The 26,856-nt window shown below is 40.0% G+C and overlaps 1 protein-coding gene across 1 annotated transcript in view; it reads left to right on the top strand.

Moving 5' to 3' along the window:
• Positions 1-26,856, top strand: part of LOC149983112 (solute carrier family 12 member 1-like) — a 40,049-nt gene extending 13,193 nt beyond the window's left edge. Inside the window, exons 7-26 of the mRNA XM_090239014.1 lie at positions 7,306-7,417; positions 7,675-7,802; positions 8,546-8,630; positions 8,718-8,881; positions 9,019-9,126; positions 9,430-9,553; positions 9,726-9,827; positions 10,171-10,326; positions 10,558-10,657; positions 10,863-10,974; positions 11,056-11,196; positions 13,616-13,722; positions 16,677-16,759; positions 20,349-20,474; positions 20,775-20,903; positions 22,448-22,559; positions 22,830-22,916; positions 23,392-23,527; positions 24,039-24,106; positions 24,471-26,856. Coding sequence (XP_090095140.1) covers positions 7,306-7,417; positions 7,675-7,802; positions 8,546-8,630; positions 8,718-8,881; positions 9,019-9,126; positions 9,430-9,553; positions 9,726-9,827; positions 10,171-10,326; positions 10,558-10,657; positions 10,863-10,974; positions 11,056-11,196; positions 13,616-13,722; positions 16,677-16,759; positions 20,349-20,474; positions 20,775-20,903; positions 22,448-22,559; positions 22,830-22,916; positions 23,392-23,527; positions 24,039-24,106; positions 24,471-24,606 — 2,316 coding nt within the window. The 3' untranslated portion in view covers positions 24,607-26,856. The remainder of the gene's footprint in view (positions 1-7,305; positions 7,418-7,674; positions 7,803-8,545; positions 8,631-8,717; positions 8,882-9,018; positions 9,127-9,429; positions 9,554-9,725; positions 9,828-10,170; positions 10,327-10,557; positions 10,658-10,862; positions 10,975-11,055; positions 11,197-13,615; positions 13,723-16,676; positions 16,760-20,348; positions 20,475-20,774; positions 20,904-22,447; positions 22,560-22,829; positions 22,917-23,391; positions 23,528-24,038; positions 24,107-24,470) is intronic.

The raw sequence follows: 26,856 nt of genomic DNA, 5'->3' as shown, positions 1-26,856 counted from the left end.
TACTCTACATTACATTACATTATACTACTCTACGCTACATTACACTATACTACTCTACACTACACTACATTATACTACTCTACACTACACTACATTACATTATACTACTCTACTCTACATTACATTATACTACTCTACACTACATTACATTATACTACTCTACATTACATTATACTACTCTACACTGCATTACATTATACTACTCTACACTACATTACATTATACTACTCTACTCTACATTACATTATACTACTCTACATTACATTATACTACTCTACACTGCATTACATTATACTACTCTACACTACATTACATTATACTACTCTACATTACATTATACTACTCTACACTACATTACATTATACTACTCTACACTACATTACATTATACTACTCTACTCTACATTACATTATACTACTCTACATTACATTATACTACCCTACTCTACATTACATTATACTACTCTACTCTACACTACATTATACTACTCTACTCTACATTACATTATACTACTCTACTCTACATTACATTATACTACTCTACTCTACATTACATTATACTACTCTACTCTACATTACATTATACTACTCTACTCTACACTACATTACACTACTCTACTCTACATTACATTATACTACTCTACATTACATTATACTACTCTACATTACATTATACTACTCTACTCTACATTACATTACACTACTCTACACTACATTACATTATACTACTCTACACTACATTACATTACTACTCTACTCTACATTACATTACACTACTCTACACTACATTACATTATACTACTCTACATTACATTATACTACTCTACTCTACATTACATTATACTACTCTACTCTACATTACATTACACTACTCTACACTACATTACATTATACTACTCTACATTACATTATACTACTCTACATTACATTATACTACTCTACTCTACATTACATTATACTACTCTACACTACATTACATTATACTACTCTACATTACATTATACTACTCTACATTACATTATACTACTCTACTCTACATTACATTATACTACTCTACTCTACATTACATTACACTACTCTACACTACATTACATTATACTACTCTACTCTACACTACATTACATTATACTACTCTACTCTACACTACATTACATTATACTACTCTACATTACATTATACTACTCTACTCTACATTACATTATACTACTCTACTCTACATTACATTATACTACTCTACTCTACTCTACATTACATTATACTACTCTACACTGCATTACATTATACTACTCTACTCTACATTACATTATACTACTCTACTCTACGCTACATTATACTACTCTACTCTACATTACATTATACTACTCTACACTACATTACACTACTCTACACTACATTACATTATACTACTCTACTCTACTCTACATTACATTATACTACTCTACACTGCATTACATTATACTACTCTACTCTACGCTACATTATACTACTCTACACTACATTACACTACTCTACACTGCATTACATTATACTACTCTACACTACATTACACTACTCTACACTACATTACATTATACTACTCTACATTACACTACTCTACACTACATTACATTATACTACTCTACTCTACATTACATTATACTACTCTACACTACACTACTCTACTCTACATTATACTACTCTACACTACATTACACTACTCTACACTACATTACATTATACTACTCTACTCTACATTACATTATACTACTCTACACTACATTACATTATACTACTCTACACTACATTACATTACACTACTCTACACTACATTACATTACACTACTCTACACTACATTACATTATACTACTCTACTCTACATTACATTATACTACTCTACTCTACATTACATTATACTACTCTACTCTACACTACATTATACTACTCTACTCTACATTACATTATACTACTCTACACTACATTACATTATACTACTCTACTCTACATTACATTATACTACTCTACACTACATTACATTATACTACTCTACTCTACACTACATTACATTATACTACTCTACTCTACATTATACTACTCTACTCTACATTACATTATACTACTCTACTCTACACTACATTACATTACATTATACTACTCTACTCTACATTACATTACACTACTCTACACTACATTACATTACACTACTCTACACTACATTACATTATACTACTCTACTCTACATTACATTATACTACTCTACACTACATTACATTATACTACTCTACACTACATTACATTATACTACTCTACTCTACATTACATTATACTACTCTACACTACACTACATTACATTATACTACTCTACACTACATTACATTATACTACTCTACACTACATTACATTATACTACTCTACACTACATTACATTATACTACTCTACACTACATTACATTATACTACTCTACACTACATTACATTATACTACTCTACACTACATTACATTATACTACTCTACACTACATTACATTATACTACTCTACACTACATTACATTATACTACTCTACACTACATTACATTATACTACTCTACACTACATTACATTATACTACTCTACACTACATTACATTATACTACTCTACTCTACATTACATTATACTACTCTACACTACACTACATTACATTATACTACTCTACACTACACTACATTATACTACTCTACACTACATTACATTATACTACTCTACACTACATTATACTACTCTACACTACATTACATTATACTACTCTACGCTACACTACATTATACTACTCTACACTACATTACATTATACTACTCTACACTACATTATACTACTCTACACTACACTACATTATACTACTCTACGCTACACTACATTATACTACTCTACACTACATTATACTACTCTACGCTACATTACATTATACTACTCTACTCTACATTACATTATACTACTCTACTCTACACTACATTATACTACTCTACTCTACATTATATTATACTACTCTACGCTACACTACATTATACTACTCTACACTACATTATACTACTCTACGCTACATTACATTATACTACTCTACTCTACATTACATTATACTACTCTACTCTACACTATATTATACTACTCTACGCTACATTACATTATACTACTCTACTCTACATTACATTATACTACTCTACTCTACACTACATTATACTACTCTACTCTACATTACATTATACTACTCTACGCTACATTACATTATACTACTCTACGCTACATTACATTATACTACTCTACACTACATTATACTACTCTACGCTACACTACATTATACTACTCTACACTACATTATACTACTCTACTCTACATTACATTATACTACTCTACGCTACATTACATTACACTACTCTACGCTACATTACATTATACTACATTATACTACTCTACGCTACACTACATTATACTACTCTACACTACATTATACTACTCTACTCTACATTACATTATACTACTCTACGCTACATTACATTACACTACTCTACACTACATTACATTATACTACTCTACACTACATTACATTATACTACTCTACACTACATTACATTATACTACTCTACACTACATTACATTATACTACTCTACACTACATTACATTATACTACTCTACACTACACTACATTATACTACTCTACACTACATTACATTATACTACTCTACACTACACTACATTATACTACTCTACACTACATTACATTATACTACTCTACACTACATTACATTATACTACTCTACACTACATTACATTATACTACTCTACACTACATTACATTATACTACTCTACACTACATTACATTATACTACTCTACACTACACTACATTACATTATACTACTCTACTCTACACTACATTATACTACTCTACTCTACATTACATTATACTACTCTACTCTACATTACATTATACTACTCTACACTACATTACATTATACTACTCTACACTACATTATACTACTCTACGCTACACTACATTATACTACTCTACTCTACATTACATTATACTACTCTACACTACATTATACTACTCTACGCTACACTACATTATACTACTCTACGCTACACTACATTATACTACTCTACTCTACATTACATTATACTACTCTACACTACATTACACTACTCTACGCTACACTACATTATACTACTCTACGCTACATTACATTACACTACTCTACACTACATTACATTATACTACTCTACTCTACACTACACTACATTATACTACTCTACTCTACGCTACATTACATTATACTACTCTACATTACATTATACTACTCTACTCTACACTACATTATACTACTCTACGCTACATTACATTATACTACTCTACATTACATTATACTACTCTACATTACATTACACTACTCTACATTACATTATACTACTCTACGCTACATTATACTACTCTACGCTACATTACATTATACTACTCTACTCTACACTACATTATACTACTCTACGCTACATTATACTACTCTACGCTACATTATACTACTCTACTCTACATTACATTATACTACTCTACTCTACACTACATTATACTACTCTACGCTACATTACATTATACTACTCTACATTACATTATACTACTCTACGCTACATTATACTACTCTACTCTACATTACATTATACTACTCTACTCTACACTACATTATACTACTCTACGCTACATTACATTATACTACTCTACATTACATTATACTACTCTACATTACATTACACTACTCTACATTACATTATACTACTCTACGCTACATTATACTACTCTACGCTACATTATACTACTCTACTCTACACTACATTATACTACTCTACGCTACATTACATTATACTACTCTACATTACATTATACTACTCTACATTACATTACACTACTCTACATTACATTATACTACTCTACGCTACATTATACTACTCTACGCTACATTACATTATACTACTCTACATTACATTATACTACTCTACATTACATTATACTACTCTACATTACATTATACTACTCTACATTACATTACACTACTCTACATTACATTATACTACTCTACGCTACATTACACTATACTACTCTACACTACATTACATTATACTACTCTACGCTACATTACATTATACTACTCTACTCTACATTACATTATACTACTCTACTCTACATTACATTATACTACTCTACTCTACATTACATTATACTACTCTACTCTACATTACATTATACTACTCTACTCTACACTACATTACATTATACTACTCTACACTACATTACATTATACTACTCTACTCTACATTACATTATACTACTCTACACTACATTACATTATACTACTCTACGCTACATTACATTATACTACTCTACTCTACACTACATTACATTATACTACTCTACACTACATTACATTATACTACTCTACACTACACTACATTACATTATACTACTCTACTCTACACTACATTATACTACTCTACACTACATTACATTATACTACTCTACTCTACACTACATTATACTACTCTACACTACATTACATTATACTACTCTACTCTACATTACATTATACTACTCTACTCTACATTACATTATACTACTCTACGCTACATTACATTATACTACTCTACTCTACACTACATTACATTATACTACTCTACACTACATTACATTATACTACTCTACTCTACGCTACATTACATTATACTACTCTACATTACATTACACTACTCTACATTACATTATACTACTCTACGCTACATTACATTACACTACTCTACACTACATTACATTATACTACTCTACTCTACGCTACATTACATTATACTACTCTACTCTACATTACACTATACTACTCTACACTACATTACATTACACTACTCTACATTACATTATACTACTCTACGCTACATTACATTACACTACTCTACACTACATTACATTATACTACTCTACTCTACGCTACATTACATTATACTACTCTACTCTACATTACACTATACTACTCTACACTACACTACATTACATTATACTACTCTACTCTACACTACATTATACTACTCTACACTACATTACATTATACTACTCTACTCTACACTACATTACATTATACTACTCTACATTACACTACACTACATTATACTACTCTACTCTACATTACACTATACTACTCTACACTACACTACATTACATTATACTACTCTACTCTACACTACATTATACTACTCTACACTACATTACATTATACTACTCTACTCTACATTACATTATACTACTCTACTCTACACTACATTATACTACTCTACACTACATTACATTATACTACTCTACTCTACATTACATTATACTACTCTACTCTACACTACATTATACTACTCTACACTACATTACATTATACTACTCTACTCTACATTACATTATACTACTCTACACTACACTACATTATACTACTCTACTCTACATTACATTATACTACTCTACTCTACATTACATTATACTACTCTACTCTACATTACACTATACTACTCTACATTACACTACATTACATTATACTACACTACATTACATTATACTACACTACATTATACTACTCTACTCTACATTACATTATACTACTCTACTCTACACTACATTATACTACTCTACACTACATTACATTATACTACTCTACTCTACATTACATTATACTACTCTACACTACACTACATTATACTACTCTACTCTACACTACATTATACTACTCTACACTACATTACATTATACTACTCTACTCTACATTACATTACACTACTCTACACTACATTACATTATACTACTCTACTCTACACTACATTACATTATACTACTCTACATTACACTACATTACATTATACTACACTACATTATAATATACTACACTACATTATACTACGCTACATTATAATACACTACTCAACGCTACATTATACTACGCAGCATGATATAATACACAACACATACACTACACTACATTATGCTACTCTCACTACGCTACACTGCACTTCACTGTACAGCTAGAGACAGATCCACATACAGTGTGGTTCAAATCCCCATGTTTCCAGTAGAAAATTAATCAACTGATATCAACTTGACATCTTTCAATTCCATGTCTGATATTGACCGTAACTGAGATCAGTATGTGTTCAGTTCCTTATCACAGTCGGTTTCTCCTCTTCAGCTGTTGGAGAGGAATGGTGTGACCTTGTAACTGTCCTCTAGTTTCATATGAAAACGTTGTAACCCAGACTAACCTGTTGATCCTGTCTCTTCAGGCCCAGATCGGTTTGCTGATCATCCTCCTGGTAGCCATCGTCAACGTCTTCGTAGGAACTGGCATCCCAGCCTCCACCGACAAGAAGTCTAAAGGATTCTTTAACTACGACGGTAAGGCAACAGAGGTTTCCTTCGCATAGATAGAGGAATTCATCAAATACATAACCTTTATAATGCTCACATTTATAATCAAGCTATATTAGTTTCATGATGAGAGCCCTGAGTTTGTCCTGCTCAGGTCACATGGTCAGGAGGAGAACATGTCTTTTTCTATACTCTGTCAAATGACACACAGAGACAGCATCACCAGTTTGACACAGAGACACCCTTCTCATCCACATCTATTCTCTTCTCTTTCTCCCCCACAGCCAAAATATTTATGGAGAACTTACCGCCGGACTTCCGAGATGGAGAGACGTTCTTCTCTGTGTTCGCCATCTTCTTCCCTGCTGCCACGGGTATCCTGGCTGGAGCTAACATCTCTGGAGACCTGAAGGTATGAAGGGCAAAAAATGACCCACTATGTTCCTCTGCCTGACCACACAGCAGATCTCAGTTCACTGTTAACATACGACTCCAGAGAGATGTGTTCTTGCAGTCATGTTTCTTAACATTATATTATGACATTTCAGATTTAGATATGATTATTTTCACGAAGTAGTTTGTAGCTTTATAAGTAGCTTTATAAACTACTGTATATTTCTCTTTAGGGTAGCTTTATAAACTACTGTATATTTCTCTTTAGGGTAGCTTTACTGTAGCACAACCTCTTCCTGTGTGAAGTCATTGGTAGCTTAGAGAGAGAGAGAGAGAGAGAGAGGGAGAGAGATAGTCAGAGAGAGAGAGACAGAGACAGAGAGAGAGAGAGAGACAGAGAGATAGTGAGAGAGACAGAGAGATAGTGAGAGATGATCAGTGAAAAGAGAGGTAGAAGCACAAGACCTGGACCACGAAACATCCAATAGAAGATAGGACATATCCACTCAGTGTTTATTGTCCCATGTTTCTAACAGCCAGTGATGGATGTGAAATGGCTAGCTAGTTATCGGTGGTGGGCGCTAATAGCCTTTCAATCGGTGACGTCACTTGCTCTTAGACCTTGAAGTAGTGGTTCCACTCTTTATTGTGTCTGTGAACAGGCAACTTCACTTTAAACAGCAGAGAATGATGATCCCATAGACCCAAACCACTGTTTCCTCCAGCTATCACTTCTGCTGTTTATCTCTGGTTCTACTGCAGGATCCCCAGGATGCTCTCCCTAAAGGAACCCTGCTGGCCATCCTCATCACTGGAGTCACATACCTGGGAGTTGCCCTCTGTGTCTGTAAGGATGCACGCGCGCACACACACACGAACGCACACACGAAACCCTCCCTAAATGTTGTGTCTGTTCTGTTTTCTGATTGATCAGCTGCCACGGTGGTGCGTGATGCAACAGGAAACATCAACGACACCATTGCCACAGGGATGGACATGTTCTGTAACGGTAGCAACACTGCTGCCTGTGAGCAGGGATGGAACTTCTCCTCCTGTGATGTCAGCAGCTGCAAGTTTGGCTCCATGAACAACTTCCAGGTACAAGAACAACAACAACAATGTAACAACAATCAAACAACACAGTTACACATTCAGTACAACAACACAACAAAATAACCAGACACACACACACAGTCCAGTGAAACTAAACAGCCCCTGTGTCTCCTCCTCCCCAGGTGATGACCATGGTGTCAGGGTTCGGTCCTCTCATCACAGCAGGAACCTTCTCTGCCACCCTCTCCTCCGCCCTCGCCTCCCTCGTCAGCGCACCCAAAGTCTTCCAGGTCAGTCACACTACTACTGTCTATCACCTGTCTGCTCACTTGATCCTCATTCATCAGCTCTGAGGGTTCCAGGTACTACTACAAGGTCTATGATGAGTGAAACAGAGCCCCTCTCTTTTTCATGTTCCTTCTAGCCAGATGACAACAATTGTCAAACTATGTTACAATCAGCTAACTCCCACTCCTCCCCCCTCTACCTCTCTCTCTTCCTCCTCCTCCACCTCTTCATCCACCCTTCTCTTCCTGCTCCTCCTCACCTTCTCGCCCCCCTCTTCCTCTTCTTCCTCCTCTTCCTCCTCTCAGGCTCTGTGTAAAGACAACATCTACACTGCACTGAAGTTCTTCGCCAAGGGACACGGCAAGAACAACGAGCCAATCAGAGGCTACGTTCTGACTTTCATCATCGCTGTCGCCTTCATAATCATCGGTGAGTGAGGTCACTACACACATTTAAGATAAACCACAGTCGCCAATTAGTTTAATATTGGTAATGTCACAAACAACTCAAATGAATCTCTGTTGTGTGTGTCTCTCTCTGTGTTTGTGTGTGTGACTCTCTCTCTCTCTGTGTGTGTGTGTGTGTGTGTGTGTGTGTGTAGCCGATCTGAACGTCATTGCGCCCATCATCTCCAACTTCTTCCTGGCATCGTACGCCCTCATCAACTTCTCCTGCTTCCACGCTTCATACGCTAAGTCACCAGGTACTCTCTCTAACTCTCTCTAACTCTCTCTCTCTCTCCCTCTCTCTCTCTTTAGCTCTCTCTAACTCTCTCTCTCTCTAACTCTCTCTCGCTAACTCTCTCCCTCTCTCTCTCTAACTCTCTCTCTCTCTAACTCTCTCTCTCTCTCTCTCTAACTCTCTCTCTCTCTAACTCTCTCTCTCTCTCTCTTTAGCTCTCTCTCTCTCTCTCTCTCTCTCTCTTTAGCTCTCTCTCTCTTTAACTCTCTCTCTCTCTCTTTTTAGCTCTCTCTCTCTAACTCTCTCTCTCTCTCTCTCTCTAACTTTCTAACTGTTGTCTCCTGTGATCTCTCCCCCCTGTGTAGGCTGGAGGCCAGCGTACAGGTACTACAACATGTGGTTGTCTCTGTTTGGAGCGGTGCTCTGCTGTGGTGTGATGTTTGTCATCAACTGGTGGGCTGCTCTCCTCACCTACGCAATCGAGATCTTCCTATATGTCTACGTCACTGTCAAGAAGCCAAGTGAGACACAGACATTGATTTGCATCAAGCTGACATTAGAATACATATGAACCAGTCACACACAAAGAACCAGTATACATTACCACATGGGAAGCCTGGGCTGGCCAAAAGTAATACTATGATAAAGGAATGAGTACATAGGGATGACATAAGATGTACATAGCTACTACATATGACATACGTAGCATCTCTAAGTTCAGTGTTACCATCAGTGTGTTCTGTTGTCCTCAGATGTGAACTGGGGCTCGTCCACTCAGGCCGTGACGTTTGTCAGCGCGGTCAACAACGCTCTGTCACTGACCGGAGTAGAGGACCATGTTAAGAACTTCAGGTAAGAGCCAACAGAAGCCACTGGTATTACACATCTTACTATGCTGTTGGATGGCGAGTGGAGGAAAACCTGCTCTGTTCATGGTTAGAGGTGAAATTAAAAGAAGGGGACTGGTACAATACTGCTCTGCATTCTAACCTGAACGTGTAGAATGTTAAGAAGACTAATGTGATTTAGATAACTGACTGTTATCCCCCCTCCTCAGACCTCAGTGTATGGTGCTGACAGGAGCACCTAAGAACAGACCGGCACTCCTGGACCTGGCTCATTGTTTCACTAAGAACTACGGACTCTGTCTCACATGTGAAGTCTTTGTGGTAAGAGTTCTTCATCCTTCAATTCCTCCTTCACACACAGCGCTATGAGATAATATAATATCCCCTCCTATCTCTCCCCAGGGCCCCAGAACAGAGACATTGACAGATGTGAACGCTGGAATGGAGAAGAACCAGATGTGGCTGAATAAGAAGAAGAGAAAAGCCTTCTATGCTGCAGTGGCCTGTGACTCCTTCAGACAGGGAACTGAGAACCTCATGCAGGTACACCTCCACGTCTACTACCTGGACCTCTAATAGATACACATACTCTGTGGTAGTTATTGACTGCTGCAGGAACCTACACATGGATTCCTCATTTATAATAGATACACACACACACACACACACTTTGATAGGAAGGCTTTCTATACTACTTTTATTATTGCCTCTTACATGAGTACAATGAATCAATTCATGGAGATATCAAGCCTAATGGTTCATCCTTAATAGTCTATTGACACATGTATATCAATCTAAGCAACATTATTAAGAAATCCCTATCAAAATCCATCAGTTTAAGCTAGAGATGAGTTTCTGCATGGGCTGTATCTCAATCCACCGCAGGCCTGTCACCCTTCCACATCTGTGGTGGAAGGTGGCCGAGCTACAGCGGTGTTTGTCAGACCATGAGACATCCCCAAAATCGGTCTTCTCATGAAAAAGTCTGTAGGGTCCGAAGAGCCTACAAACTATGGAAACGGGAGACTCTCACAAACACGATGGTGTTCTCAGTTTTGCTCTATGACTCCCACATGTGTTACGGGACTCGTCTGAAGGTAACCCATACCCTCGTCTGAAGGTAACCCATACAAATGGATAGAAGCATGGAGTTAAATATGTGTCCAAAAAATTAGAATATTTCTAATATCTCCTAGATATAGGACAGACAATTCAAAACCTTATTCCTTAGGATTTTTTTTTTTTTTTTTTTTTGCCATTTATAAATGTGTTATTCAATGCGTTTTTATGGGCTATAGTAGTAAACGCCAAATTCAATATTTTACCTGATCATGTTTAACTTCTACTTTGAGGTTAAAACTGTTTTCTATATAATATGACTATTCAACTGTTACCATGACAACACCATGTCATGGTTCAAAGTTAACTAGACTAGAGGACAGGTTAGGTTGGTTTTCTAACATTTTGGGATGAAAGTTACTTCATTTTCACATGTAAGCCTCAACAGGCTATGCTAGCTGAGATGAGTGCTAAAGCATAAGAAACAAGAGCAGCGTAGCATGGTAGCAGCAGCGTAGCAGAGCTGAGCAGCGTACAGCAGCGTAGCAGCAGCAGCGTAGCAGAGCTGAGCAGCGTACAGCAGCGTAGCAGCGTAGTCCAGTCTTGACTAGTTTTACACAGCATTTCTACCTCCCTTCAGTCCAGCCTAGCTCAGCCCAGACAGAACTGGTGTCTTAGTTAATGAGGTAGGAAGAGGAGAAGATAGAGTTATGGTCCATTTATGGTTGTCTTTATCACATTGGAACGGAGATAAGACTGTGTAGCGTGGTGTGGGTGGTCAAGAGGAGTGCTAGCTTTAAAGAGAAGCCAGATTAAACAGAACTATAGTCATCAGTGATTAACACAATGGTGAATGAGATCCTGCAGACAAATACAGTGCCTTCAGAAAATATTCAGACCCCTTGACTATTTCTATATTTTGTTAAGTTACAGCCTTATTCTAAAATGGATTAAATTATTTTTCCCCCTCGTCAATCTAGACACAATACCCAATAATGACATAGCAAAACAGGTTTTTAGAAATGTTTGCTAATTTATTTAAAATAAACTGAAATATTACATTTGGATAAGTAAATGTAATATTTACTCAGTACTTTGTTGAAGCACCTTTGGCAGCGATTACAGCATCGAGTCTTCTTGGGTATGACGCTACAAGCTTGGCACATCTGTATTAGGGGAGTTTCTCCCATTCTTCTATGCAGATCCTCTCAAACTCTGTCAGGTTGGATGGGGAGCGTTGCTGCACAGCTATTTTCACATCTCTCCAGAGATGTTCAATTGGGTTCAAGTCCGGGCTCTGGCTGGGCCACTCAAGGACATTCAGAGACTTGTCTCGAAGCCATTCCTGCATTGTTTTGGCTGTGTGCTTAGGGTCTTTTTCCTATTGGAAGGTGAACCTTCACCACAGTCTGAGGTCCTGAGGGCTCTGGAGCATTATTTATTTAATCAATTTTAGAATAAGGCTGTAATGTAACAAAATGTGGAAAAAGTTGAGGGTTCGGAATAATTTCCGAAGGCAGTGTACCTCTTCAGAGATCAGGGAGGTTAATTAATCAGGCTGTGAAAGAACTTTATAGTATTGTTTACTAGGCTATTCTCAACTTCTGTGTTTTGGAATGTACTTTTCATTAATAAAATACTATTTTTGCTGGAAAGTCTTGCGGTCTTGGAGTCAAATACATATCATGTCAAATACTTCCAAACGCGACCTTGATTTAAGTTGACCAGCATGCAGGGTTGGTGAAGTTTGCAGTTTGGAGATGATTCCATTGGTTTTATTGTACCAGGCAGGAAAACTATAAGTCTTTTCCATGTTTTTGTCCCAGGTCTGCTTGAATGCAGGTAGTGTAAGTCTTTCAAGATCAGCCTGTGTGTTATAACCTGTTGTCATTCTCTGTCCTAGGCATCAGGTCTGGGTCGTCTGAAACCCAACATTCTGATGATGGGCTTCAAGAAGGACTGGAGGACAGCAGACACAGCCGGCGTACAGAGCTATGTAGGAGTACTGCAGTAAGTCACACTCATACACTGAGTGGAACACCTGCTCTTTCCATGACAGACTGACCAGCTGATTCCAGGTGAAAGCTATGATCTCTTATTGATGTCACCTTTTAAATCCACTTCAATCAGTGACGATGAAGAGGAGGAGACGGGTTAATGAAGGATTTTTAAGCATTGAGACAATTGAGACATGGATTGTATATGTGTGGCATTCAGAGGGAGAATGGGTGAGAACGTGCTTTTACGTGCCTTTAAACAGAGTATGGTGGTAGGTGCCAGCTGCACTGGTTTGTGTCAAGAACTGCAATGCTGCTGGGTTTTTACAGTTTTTTTCGATTGCTAAACGACAGTGGGCACAACTGGAGTCACATGTGCAAAACTCTAAATACAGTCTGCACTACCAACAGTCACCTGAGCTAAACAGTTCACATCACCTGCAAAACTCATTCCAAGCAACACAACTCTTAACACATGGCTCAAAACACGCTCAGTGCAGCCAAACACTATGCACAACCCTCACTGAGATAACACACACTGTCACTCAGAACACACTGAGAGTAAAAACACTAGCATCAAACACCAATACAGAAAATACAAACTTTTCATCTTTACAGTTTGAACAATTTCAGTGACTTCATACAAAGTAATATTTTCTTCAAAGAAAAGTGACATTCTTTCACATGATTTATTAAACTTTTTAGAACATAACAATTCTTTAAGGTAAATGAAAATTAGCAGTTTGCTTCCATAGTCTGTAGTAATTTACGGAATTACAGTAATGAGAAAGAAAAGGTAGAAACTAAAAGTACATACTGTAATTCGAACAAATAATTGAGGGGCTAATCCTGCCTCTCTCTAGCATCAGACCACAGGTTTTCTTCAACATCACATCTAATGTTTTCTCTTGCCATGCACCTGGGGAAGAACCTTCTGGAGTGCCTTATCCATCCCTGGCAGTCCTCTGGACTCGTGTCCTCACATCCGGCACGCATGGCTTCCAAAAGAGACATTTGGTCATGTGGGTGGTGACCAAACACTTTCCACCTCCAGGCAGAGAAAAACTCCTCTATTGGGTTGAGGAAGGGTGAATATGCAGGCAGGTACAAAACCATAAATCTGTGATGTGCTGCAAACCAATCTGTGACAGCTGCAGAGTGGTGAAAAGCAACGTTATCGCAAACTATGACAAAAACTTGGGGGTTTCTTACTGGCTCCCCCTATTCTGCTGGCACTAGCTGAGCATAGAGCTGTTCTAGGAAAGCTATAAGCCTTTCTGTGTTGTATGGGCCAATGAGTGGTGTGTTGAGAAGCAAACCATCATTGGCCATTGCAGCACACATGGTGATATTTCCCCCCCTTTGGCCTGGAACCTCCACAGTGGCCCTTTGACCTATAACATTCCTTCCTCTGCGCCGTGTTTTGGCAAGGTTAAATCCAGCTTCATCGATAAATACAAATGAATGTGGTCTTTCCAGTGCTTCCACCTCCATTACTCTCTGAAAAACAGTAAGTGCACAGTTTTACTGTAGAAATGCTAGTGTTTTTTTTTACTGTAAATATTTTGTATAGCTGTGTACGTAACCTCAGACGTCTTACCTGGACATATTGGTATCTTTGCTCTTTTACCCGTTCACTGTTTCTCTCGAACGGTACAGTGTATAACTGTTTCATTGTAACTTGGTGTTTCTTTAAGACTCAAGCAATAGTTGTTGTGCTGACAGAATTAACATTTTCAAATATATCATTATCAGCCAGCACTCTATCTTGAATCTCCCGCAGTTTTATTGCATTGTTGACAACAACCATGTCAACAATAGCATTTTCCTGCGCATCTGAAAATATTTTTCCTCTTCCACCTGTTGGGGGCAGCCTATGGGTCCTGTTATAAAATAATATATTTTACAGTCAAACTTACTGTAATATATATCTGTGTAAATATTCTATAATTGCAATACAAAATAGATTCCTGTAATGTTTTCATTTACTGTAAGGATGTAACTCTCACCTGTTTGCATGATGGAAAATTCGCATTACAGATGCCACTGTGGATCTTTGCAGATTGGGTTGCACCCTCAACCCTGCCTCTCTCAATGAGAGACCATGGTTCACGACATGGTCTATAAGTGTAGCCCTTATTTCATCTGAAATAACAGCACTTTGTCTTCTTTGTCTTCCTCCACGCATCCGCCCTCTCCCTGCCACCCTTCTCCCTCCACGAACCCATCTTCCTTGTTCCATTTCCAAAATGAGTCTTTCTGAGCTCTACCTATATATACTGTAATATGTGTGTGTGTTCACTAACAAGTCTAAAACAAGACACCTGCTTAGCCTTTCAGCTGAAATTGCAATCAGCAGTGTTTGAAAGGCACAAGGCTGAAATCTATTCCGTTTTGAATGTGTGGTTCACAGTTTTGACAGCAGTGTGTTAGCATTTGAACAAAGTGCTGTAAATCCACAGTGTTGTGCAGGTTGTGGTTAAAGTCATGGGATAAGTGTGTAGAGTTTTGAAAACTGTGTTCAAGCAATGAAAAACGAACTAGTATTTGGTCCACATGAACTGCTGCTGTGCAGACTGTAGTTAGAGTTTTGCACATGAGACTCCAGTTGTGTCCACTGTCGTTTAGCAATCGAAAAAAACTGTAACACTCAACAGTTTCCCATGTGTATCAAGAATGGTCCACCAACCAAAGGACATCCAGACAACTTGACACAACTGTGGGAAGCATTGGAGTCGACATGGGCCACCATCCATGTGGAACGCTTTCCACACCTTGCAGAGTCCATGCCCCGATGAATTGAGGCTGTTCTGAGGGGAAAGTGGGGAGGGGGGTGCAACTCAATGTTAGGAAGGTGTTCCTAATGTTTGGTATACTCAGTGTACACACACACACACAAAATAAGCAAGATAAGTGCTAACTGTGTGTTATTAAAGTGTATGTTCTGTGCCGGGTGTGTGTTTTTAGCGATGCATTTGACTTTGAGTACGGAACCGTGGTACTAAGGATGAACCAGGGACTGGACATCTCACACATCATAAAGGCTCAGGGTGAGTACACACACACACACACACACGCATGCATGCATGCATGCATGCACGCACACACACACACACACACACACACACACACACACACACACACACACACACACACACACACACACACACACACACACACACACACACACACACACACACACACACACACACACACACACACACACACACACACACACACACACACACACACACACACACACACACACACACACACACACACACACCAATGTATAAAACAGAAGCAGTCAGAATACTCCAGCCTCGGGGCCTGTGATGTAAATAGAGCTGTTGTATAGATATAGTACTGGTTAAAGTACACCCACTTTGTCAGAAAAACACCACAAGTCATCTCCTCATGGTTTGTTGTGTGGCTGTTTCCATATAACAACCCCAATCATACAATGACTATTGATAACATTGACAACATTGATCGAGTTGATAAGGAGAGCTCTTTGGTCCATAGATCAGAGGCAGTAGATGAAGGTCACATCTAATCAGCTCCTAGCAATAACATCTACTGAATAAACTGTTACCAACAGAGCCACTGCAGGGCTATGGGCCCTAGTCAGAAGTAGTGCACTATATAGGCAATAGAGTGCAATTTGAGACACTCCCCAGGAGTCATAGATGCACTAATCTAGTAGTTACTCCTGTCCTGGAGAGATACAGGGTTTGCTGGCTTTAGTTCCAGCCCAGCACTAACACACCTTATTCAACCACTCCAGGGCTCGAGAATTAGTAGATTAGTTGATGGATGTGTTAGTGCAGGGTTAAATCAAATTTATTTGTCACATACACATGGTTAGCAGATGTTAATGCGAGTGTAGCGAAATGCTTGGTTAGAACAAACATGTAGGCTACCAAGTGGCGCAGCGGTCTAAGGCACTGCATCTCAGTGCTTGAGGCGTCATTACAGACACCCGGGATCAAATCCAGGCTGTATCACAACCGGCCGTGATTGGGATTCCATTAGGGCGGCGCACAATTGGCCCAGCATTATCTGGGTTTTGCCGGTGTAGGCCATCATTATAAATAAGAATTTGTTCTTAACTGACTTGCCTAGTTAAATAAAGGTTAAATTAATTCTAATTATATTATATATATTTTTGAAACTCTGTGGTGGTCCCCCAGGAGAGGTTTGAGACACAGTGGTCTAATGTGATGGGTTGTATTCACTAGGGACAACCCAGGAGAGGTTTGAGACACAGTGGTCTAATGTGATGGGTTGTATTCACTAGGGACAACCCAGGAGAGGTTTGAGACACAGTGGTCTAATGTGATGGGTCGTATTCACTAGGGACAACCCAGGAGAGGTTTGAGACACAGTGGTCTAATGTGATGGGTCGTATTCACTAGGGACAACCCAGGAGAGGTTTGAGACACAGTGGTCTAATGTGATGGGTTGTATTCACTAGGGACAACCCAGGAGAGGTTTGAGACACAGTGGTCCAATGTGATGGGTTGTATTCACTAGGGACAACCCAGGAGAGGTTTGAGACACAGTGGTCTAATGTGATGGGTTGTATTCACTAGCGACAACCCAGGAGAGGTTTGAGACACAGTGGTCTAATGTGATTGGCCGTATTCACTAGGGACAACCCAGGAGAGGTTTGAGACACAGTGGTCTAATGTGATGGGTTGTATTCACTAGGGACAACCCAGGAGAGGTTTGAGACACAGTGGTCTAATGTGATGGGTCATATTCACTAGGGACAACCCAGGAGAGGTTTGAGACACAGTGGTCTAATGTGATGGGTCGTATTCACTAGGGACAACCCAGGAGAGGTTTGAGACACAGTGGTCTAATGTGATGGGTCATATTCACTAGGGACAACCCAGGAGAGGTTTGAGACACAGTGGTCTAATGTGATGGGTTGTATTCACTAGCGACAACCCAGGAGAGGTTTGAGACACAGTGGTCTAATGTGATGGGTCGTATTCACTAGGGACAACCCAGGAGAGGTTTGAGACACAGTGGTCTAATGTGATGGGTCGTATTCACTAGCGACAACCCAGGAGAGGTTTGAGACACAGTGGTCTAATGTGATGGGTCGTATTCACTAGGGACAACCCAGGAGAGGTTTGAGACACAGTGGTCTAATGTGATGGGTCATATTCACTAGGGACAACCCAGGAGAGGTTTGAGACACAGTGGTCTAATGTGATGGGTCATATTCACTAGGGACAACCCAGGAGAGGTTTGAGACACAGTGGTCTAATGTGATGGGTCATATTCACTAGGGACAACCCAGGAGAGGTTTGAGACACAGTGGTCTAATGTGATGGGTCATATTCACTAGGGACAACCCAGGAGAGGTTTGAGACACAGTGGTCTAATGTGATGGGTCATATTCACTAGGGACAACCCAGTAGAGGTTTGAGACACAGTGGTCTAATGTGATGGGTCGTATTCACTTGGGACAACCCAGGAGAGATTTGAGACACAGTGGTCTAATGTGATGGGTCGTATTCACTAGGGACAACCCAGGAGAGGTTTGAGACACAGTGGTCTAATGTGATGGGTTGTATTCACTAGGGACAACCCAGGAGAGGTTTGAGACACAGTGGTCTAATGTGATGGGTTGTATTCACTAGGGACAACCCAGGAGAGGTTTGAGACACAGTGGTCTAATGTGATGGGTTGTATTCACTAGGGACAACCCAGGAGAGGTTTGAGACACAGTGGTCTAATGTGATGGGTCGTATTCACTAGGGCCAACCCAGGAGAGGTTTGAGACACAGTGGTCTAATGTGATGGGTCGTATTCACTAGGGACATCCCAGGAGAGGTTTGAGACACAGTGGTCTAATGTGATGGGTCGTATTCACTAGGGACAACCCAGGAGAGGTTTGAGACACAGTGGTCTAATGTGATTGGTCGTATTCACTAGGGACAACCCAGGAGAGGTTTGAGACAGAGTGGTCTAATGTGATGGGTTGTATTCACTAGGGACAACCCAGGAGAGGTTTGAGACACAGTGGTCTAATGTGATGGGTCATATTCACTAGGGACAACCCAGGAGAGGTTTGAGACACAGTGGTCTAATGTGATGGGTCATATTCACTAGGGACAACCCAGGAGAGGTTTGAGACACAGTGGTCTAATGTGATGGGTTGTATTCACTAGGGACAACCCAGGAGAGGTTTGAGACAGAGTGGTCTAATGTGATGGGTCGTATTCACTAGGGACATCCCAGGAGAGGTTTGAGACACAGTGGTCTAATGTGATGGGTCGTATTCACTAGGGACAACCCAGGAGAGGTTTGAGACACAGTGGTCTAATGTGATGGGTTGTATTCACTAGGGACAACCCAGGAGAGGTTTGAGACACAGTGGTCTAATGTGATGGGTTATATTCACTAGGGACAACCCAGGAGAGGTTTGAGACACAGTGGTCTAATGTGATGGGTTGTATTCACTAGGGACAACCCAGGGGGAAATGGACTGAAACAGGGAGGGACGAGCTAAACTTCATTTTGGTTTTCCATCGCAAAACGTTTTGCTATGGCTACGATGTACACTAATGAAGTAATGATGAGTAGAACCCTGTTGTAACGTGTCTCTCTACCGCCCCCCAGAGGAGATGGAGAGAGAAGCCCAGGAGCAGAAGGATCTGGAGAAAGAAGAGCTGGCTGAGGAGAATAAGGGGAAATCCATCTTCAGGAAGTCACGGAACTTATCTACACAAGGCCTCACTTCCAGAGGTACCAGATCACTCACTCACTCACTCACTCACTCACTCACTCACTCACTCACTCACTCACACACTCACACACTCACACACACACACACACACACACACACACACACACACACACACACACACACACACACACACACCAACCTTGGGGAAAAAGAGAGGGGAAGAGATAAGAGACATACAGAGAGAGAGGCACAGAGAGAGATGAATGATCATAGGAACTGAGCATACTTGGTCGTAAATGCCTATTACTGTATTATTAAACACATTACTAATGTGTTCTCTTTTCTTTTCTCTCCCCCAGCATCAGTGACGACCCCCCAGTCTCCCCAGGTAGTGGTAGTGAATGAAAGGCTGGTGTCCAACAGCACTCAGTTCCAGAGGAAACAGGGCAAAGGAACCATCGATGTCTGGTGGATGTTTGATGACGGAGGTAGGCGACCTCTCTTTACACATCACACAACGGTGACACATTATAGACCACAGCATGTCTATATCACTCTCTTCATTATAGACCACAGCATGTCTATATCACTCTCTTCATTATAGACCCCAGCATATCTATATCACTCTCCAACATTATAGACCACAGCATGTCTATATCACTCTCTTCACTATAGACCACAGCATGTCTATATCACTCTCTTCATTATAGACCACAACATGTCTATATCACTCTCTTCATTATGGACCCCAGCATGTCTATATCACTCTCTTCACTATAGACCACAGCATGTCTATATCACTCTCTTCACTATAGACCACAGCATGTCTATATCACTCTCTTCCTTATAGACCACAGCATGTCTATATCACTCTTCATTATAGACCACAGCATGTCTATATCACTCTCTTCATTATAGACCACAGCATGTCTATGTCACTCTCTTCATTATAGACCACAGCATGTCTATATCACTCTCTTCATTATAGACCACAGCATGTCTATATCACTCTTCATTATAGACCACAGCATGTCTATATCACTCTCTTCACTATAGACCACAGCATGTCTATATCACTCTCTTCATTATAGACCACAGCATGTCTATGTCACTCTCTTCATTATAGACCACAACATGGCTATATCACTCTTCATTATAGACCAAAGCATGTCTATATCACTCTCTTCACTATAGACCAAAGCATGTCTATATCACTCTCTTCATTATAGACCCCAGCATGTCTATATCACTCTTCATTATAGACCCCAGCAGGTCTATATCACTCTTCATTATAGACCCCAGCAGGTCTATATCACTCTTCATTATAGACCACAGCATGTCTATAAGTCTCTCTTCATTATAGACCACAGCATGTCTATATCATACTCTTCACTATAGACCACAGCATGGCTATATCCCTCTCTTCATTATAGACCACAGCATGTCTATAAGTCTCTCTTCATTATAGACCACAGCATGTCTATATCACTCTCTTCATTATAGACCACAGAATGTGTATATCACTCTCTTCATTATAGACCACAGCATGTCGATATCACTCTCCAACATTATAGACCACAGCATGTCTATATCACTCTCTTCATTATAGACCACAGCATGTCTATATCACTCTCTTCATTATAGACCCCATCATGTCTTTAAGTCTCTCTTCATTATAGACCACAGCATGTCTATATCACTCTCTTCATTATAGACCACAGCATGGCTATATCACTCTCTTCATTATAGACCACAGCATGTCTATATCATACTCTTCACTATAGACCACAGCATGGCTATGTCCCTCTCTTCATTATAGACCACAGCATGTCTAAGTCTCTCTTCATTATAGACCACAGAATGTCTATATCACTCTCTTCATTATAGACCACAGCATGTCTATATCACTCTCTTCACTATAGACCACAACATCTTCACATAATAGGCTTATAGATTGAAATAGCTACCTACCTTCCTCCCTCACGCTCTCTCTTTCTCTGCCTGTATCTCTGTCTGTGTGTCTGTGTGTCAGGTCTAACCCTACTGCTGCCCTACATCCTGACAACCCGTAAGAAGTTCAAAGACTGCAAGATGAGGATCTTCATCGCTGGCCAGCCGGGACGTGTCGAGCAGGACAGGCATGAGTACGTATAATCAATTTCAATCATTTATGAATAGAGGAAGATAATACAGTCTAATCATCAACAACCACTAGCCTGGTCCCAGATCTGTTTGTACTTGTCACTAATCCTTTTCTGCCATGGTCATGCCACACATTACAATTCCATAAGGAGTTGGCAAGAGAGTAGAAACAGACTGGCTAAACAAGCACATCTTTGGAAATAAGACCTGTTATATCGCAGCTCATAGCAGTGGTGATCAGTGTGTGCCTCTGTGTGTGTCTGTGTTTATAGGATGAAGTCTCTGCTGGAGAAGTTCAGGATCAAATATGCAGACATCCACGTCATCGACGACATCACCCAAAACCCCAACTCTAACAGGTAATATAAACACACACACACACACACACACACACACACACACACACACACACACACACACAACCTTGGGGAGATGTGACTGCTCACACACACACACTGTCGCTCACATGCTGTGGTGGGAGAGATTCCAGACATTCTGTACTGTAGCCATGAGGTCACTCTCAGCTGACCAACCACACGTCAGGGATGTGATCAGCAGTCAGCCGAAAGCAACACCAGTCAGGAAATGGATAAAGGCTCTATTATAGTGAGATAGTTAATGACCATATAAAACAGACGCAGAACTTTGTCTCATTCAGTATTTACACAAGAAAAGACAACTCAGCTTCAAACTGCTCCATCTCTGGTGTCAGAGTAGTCGATTTCATTCTGTGCCAAGATGAATGATAACATGCACAGGTAAAATATAAAGTCATAGGATCAATGAATAATACCTGATTAACCCAGCTAACTGCTGTCTGTGTTCGTCCCCCAGCTGGAAGATGTTTGAGGACATGATTGAGCCGTTCCGTCTTCACGAGGGGTCAAAGAGCACCACTCTGGCCGAGGCTCTGAGGAAAGACAACCCCTGGAAGATCTCTGACGCCGAGCTGGACACCTTCGAGGAAAAGGTGGAGTCTAGAGACAGACCAGTGACTGCTCACCATAGAGACTTGTAGAGCCAGAACACTGCACAGTGCTCACCACAGAGACCAATAACTTCTACTGATTAACAACCACATACTGTGCTCATTGCAGTACAACATGAATGAACATGCTCAACCAGTGCTTGAGTTGGGCAGCTCACCGGGGCTGAGTACCAGCACCTCAAATGTTCCATTGCTTGAGCTCCTTTTCCCCTTATAGAATATTAGCTCCAAAGTATTGTGGAACTCCTGCACCTAAATATAAACAGTCCCTGCACCCAAAATGAGTACCGGAACCTTTTTCAGTCCAAGTCAAGCACTGTGCTCAACTCTATCTTCTTGTAGTAGAATGTAATGTATTCATCTGGACAATAGAATCCAACAGTCCCATGATGCAGTAGCAACAGAAGTAGACAGCTGTGTTTTCACTGAAGCCTTACATGGTTGTCATACCAACCATGTGGCCCACCACCACTTTGTGTCCTCTCTCCTCCAGACCAACCTCCAGGTCAGGCTGAATGAACTACTGCAGGAGAACTCCCGAGCTGCCAACCTCATCATAGTGTAAGTACAATATACTGTAGAGTTTTTCCTGGTCAGGTCACCATGTGTTCAGGAAAAACTCTAGGCCCTAATTATAAGAGACACCAACAAGAGCCATATCATCATCTATCAATCTCTCTGTAAAAAAGACATAAATATGATAGTCCAATGCGTCACAAAACTATGAAGCTAACTGAGGTATTTAACAATAATAACAACAATAATAATCATTTGGTTGGTGCTTATATCTGTCCTGTTTCAACTATGTATTAGACGCATGTGTGAAATCCCCCTGAGACACCCACGGCCATATAGTGGTGACCCTGCTGCTAATAGCCAACTGTTTAGATAACTTAGGTTTAATACTGTACTTCCCTCTTTGCAGGAGTATGCCCATCGCCCGTCTAGGCTCAGTCTCTGACCACCTCTACATGGCCTGGTTGGACATCCTCACCAAGAACCTCCCTCCCACCATGTTGATCAGAGGCAACCACAAGAGCGTCCTCACCTTCTACTCATAGACCGACCCTCTCAGCAGTCACTAGATGGCCACAAGGGACAACCAAGGCACTTTCATCAATATCCAGGAGTTAGTTGCTATCAGTTTAAATGAAAAGGTGATGGTTAGAGATAAGGTTATGGGAAAGGTTAAAGGTTAGAAAGTGAGGCTCTTCCGTCTTGTCTAGCATGACCAAATAGTGATGACACAACACAGACATATGGACTCAGGGATATATGGGCACAAGGACCGGACACTGCCTGGGATGGGTCAATTACACTGCCTGGGATGGGTCAATTACACTGCCAATGCCTATGCTGCCCCCCGTTGGAATTGTACATGTGGTGCATAATTAGGGGTCCAAACCCTGAATCGGGCCGGAAAACTCGTATTATTATATATATTAGTCATGTAACAGATGCTCTTATCCAGAGCAACTTACAGTTAGTGTTCTTGTTAAGGATATTATTATTCTGACATATTATTATTATTATTCCAATTTTAAGAGAGCTATAGTGCTTAAATAGTTCGACCTATAGAGACCAAACTTGGAGGGATGGTGTAAATTGGTGACCCAATACATCTGGTAAATCTTTGGTATTTGACACAGTGGGACTGGGATGTTAGATAACAGACTGGTCCCAGGCTAGTTGGAGCCCCCTGCTGGCTATGCATCTCAACACGGTATACTTTTTCCTTAAATGTGCACTTGTCCACTACCCAGATAGTGGTCCTCTGTAGCACAGTTGGTAGAGCATGGTGCTTGCAATGCCAGGATAGTGGGTTTGATATCTGGGACCATTCATATGTAAAACATTTTTGGCAAGCATGACAGTAAGTTTCTTTAGATATAAGTGTCTGATAAATGGCATAAATGATATTATTCTATATTATGAGATTAGTCTAAGAGCAAAAGATTGAGTCAAGACCAGAACCTGTAGTTCATACATACAGACTCCTCCATAGTTCTCAACCCTGAGGCCGGCATGGGCTAGTCCCTTCGTCTTGTACATGCCAACCCATGGCGGCCCAGGTTCAAATCCCACCACTGCTGCTTTCAGATAGACATCCCTAAACACTGAGTTGGTGTTGTGGCTAAATTTGATGACTTAAATAAGGGCAAAATATTTGAGGAAGAGTCAAAAGGCTTGGGCCCAGGTCATTGCTGCTTGCAGCTAGCCTATATGTATAATTCTTCTTTTGGGGGAACAACAGATGATACACACTGTACACAAAACATTAAGAACACCAGCTCTTTCCATGACATAGACTGAGCAGGTGAAAGCTATGATCCCTTATTGATGTCACTTGTTAAATCCACTTCAATCAGTATAGATGAACGGGAGGAGACAGGTTAAAGAAGGATTTTTAAGCCTTGTGACAATTGAGACATGTATTGTGCATGTGTGCCATTCAGAGGGTGATTGGACAAGACAAAAGATTTAAGTGTCTTTGAACATGGTATGGTAGTAGGTGTCAGGTGCACCAGTTTGTGTCAAGAACTGTAATGCTGTTGGGTTTTTCACACTCAACAGTTTCCCGTGTGTATCAAGAAAGGTCCACCACCCTAAGGACATCCAGCCAACTTGACACAACTGTGGAAAACATTGGAGTCAACATGGGCCAGCATTCCTGTGGAATGCTAATTGAGGCTGTTCTGCGAGCAACTTAAGGTGTCCTTAATGTTTTGTACACTGTGTATGTAGGCTAGTATACACAAATATGATGGTGTTCTAGGAAATGAACATTATAGCAAACAAATGACCTATGCAAAAAGTGATCAATATATAAATAAAAAGATATATATATATATATTCAAATGCTACTAGCGGCGTTGATAACTTGATTTAAAAAAAATAAGATTAGTTTGATATCCATTGAAAAATACTGTATAATACTTTGTATAATGTGTATATTCCACACAAGTAGCTACTAGTTGAGTGTCTCGGGAAATAATGAAGGGATCACTTACTACCTTAATGCACACGCACGCACACACACACACACACACACACACACACACACACACACACACACACACACACACACACACACACACACACACACACACACACACTGTGATGAAAATCTATCAAACAGAACAGGAAAATGTAAATCAACTTATGTGCTGTATATTTTCAATATAGAAATGCTTGATTTATTTCTGTGTTTTAACCATTGTCTTTTATAAGACTTCAGTCCTTATCATATTTAACTGTCATATTTTAATTAATGTATTATGAAGAAGGAATAAAATGTTGAGTTACTCTTA

This window comes from Oncorhynchus mykiss, chromosome 6, assembly GCF_057628025.1.
Source record: "Oncorhynchus mykiss isolate SJ-2025 chromosome 6, ASM5762802v1, whole genome shotgun sequence".
NCBI lineage: Eukaryota > Metazoa > Chordata > Actinopteri > Salmoniformes > Salmonidae > Oncorhynchus > Oncorhynchus mykiss.
Note: the sequence above shows the minus strand (reverse complement) of the source record. Positions and strands in the feature narration are given on the sequence as shown.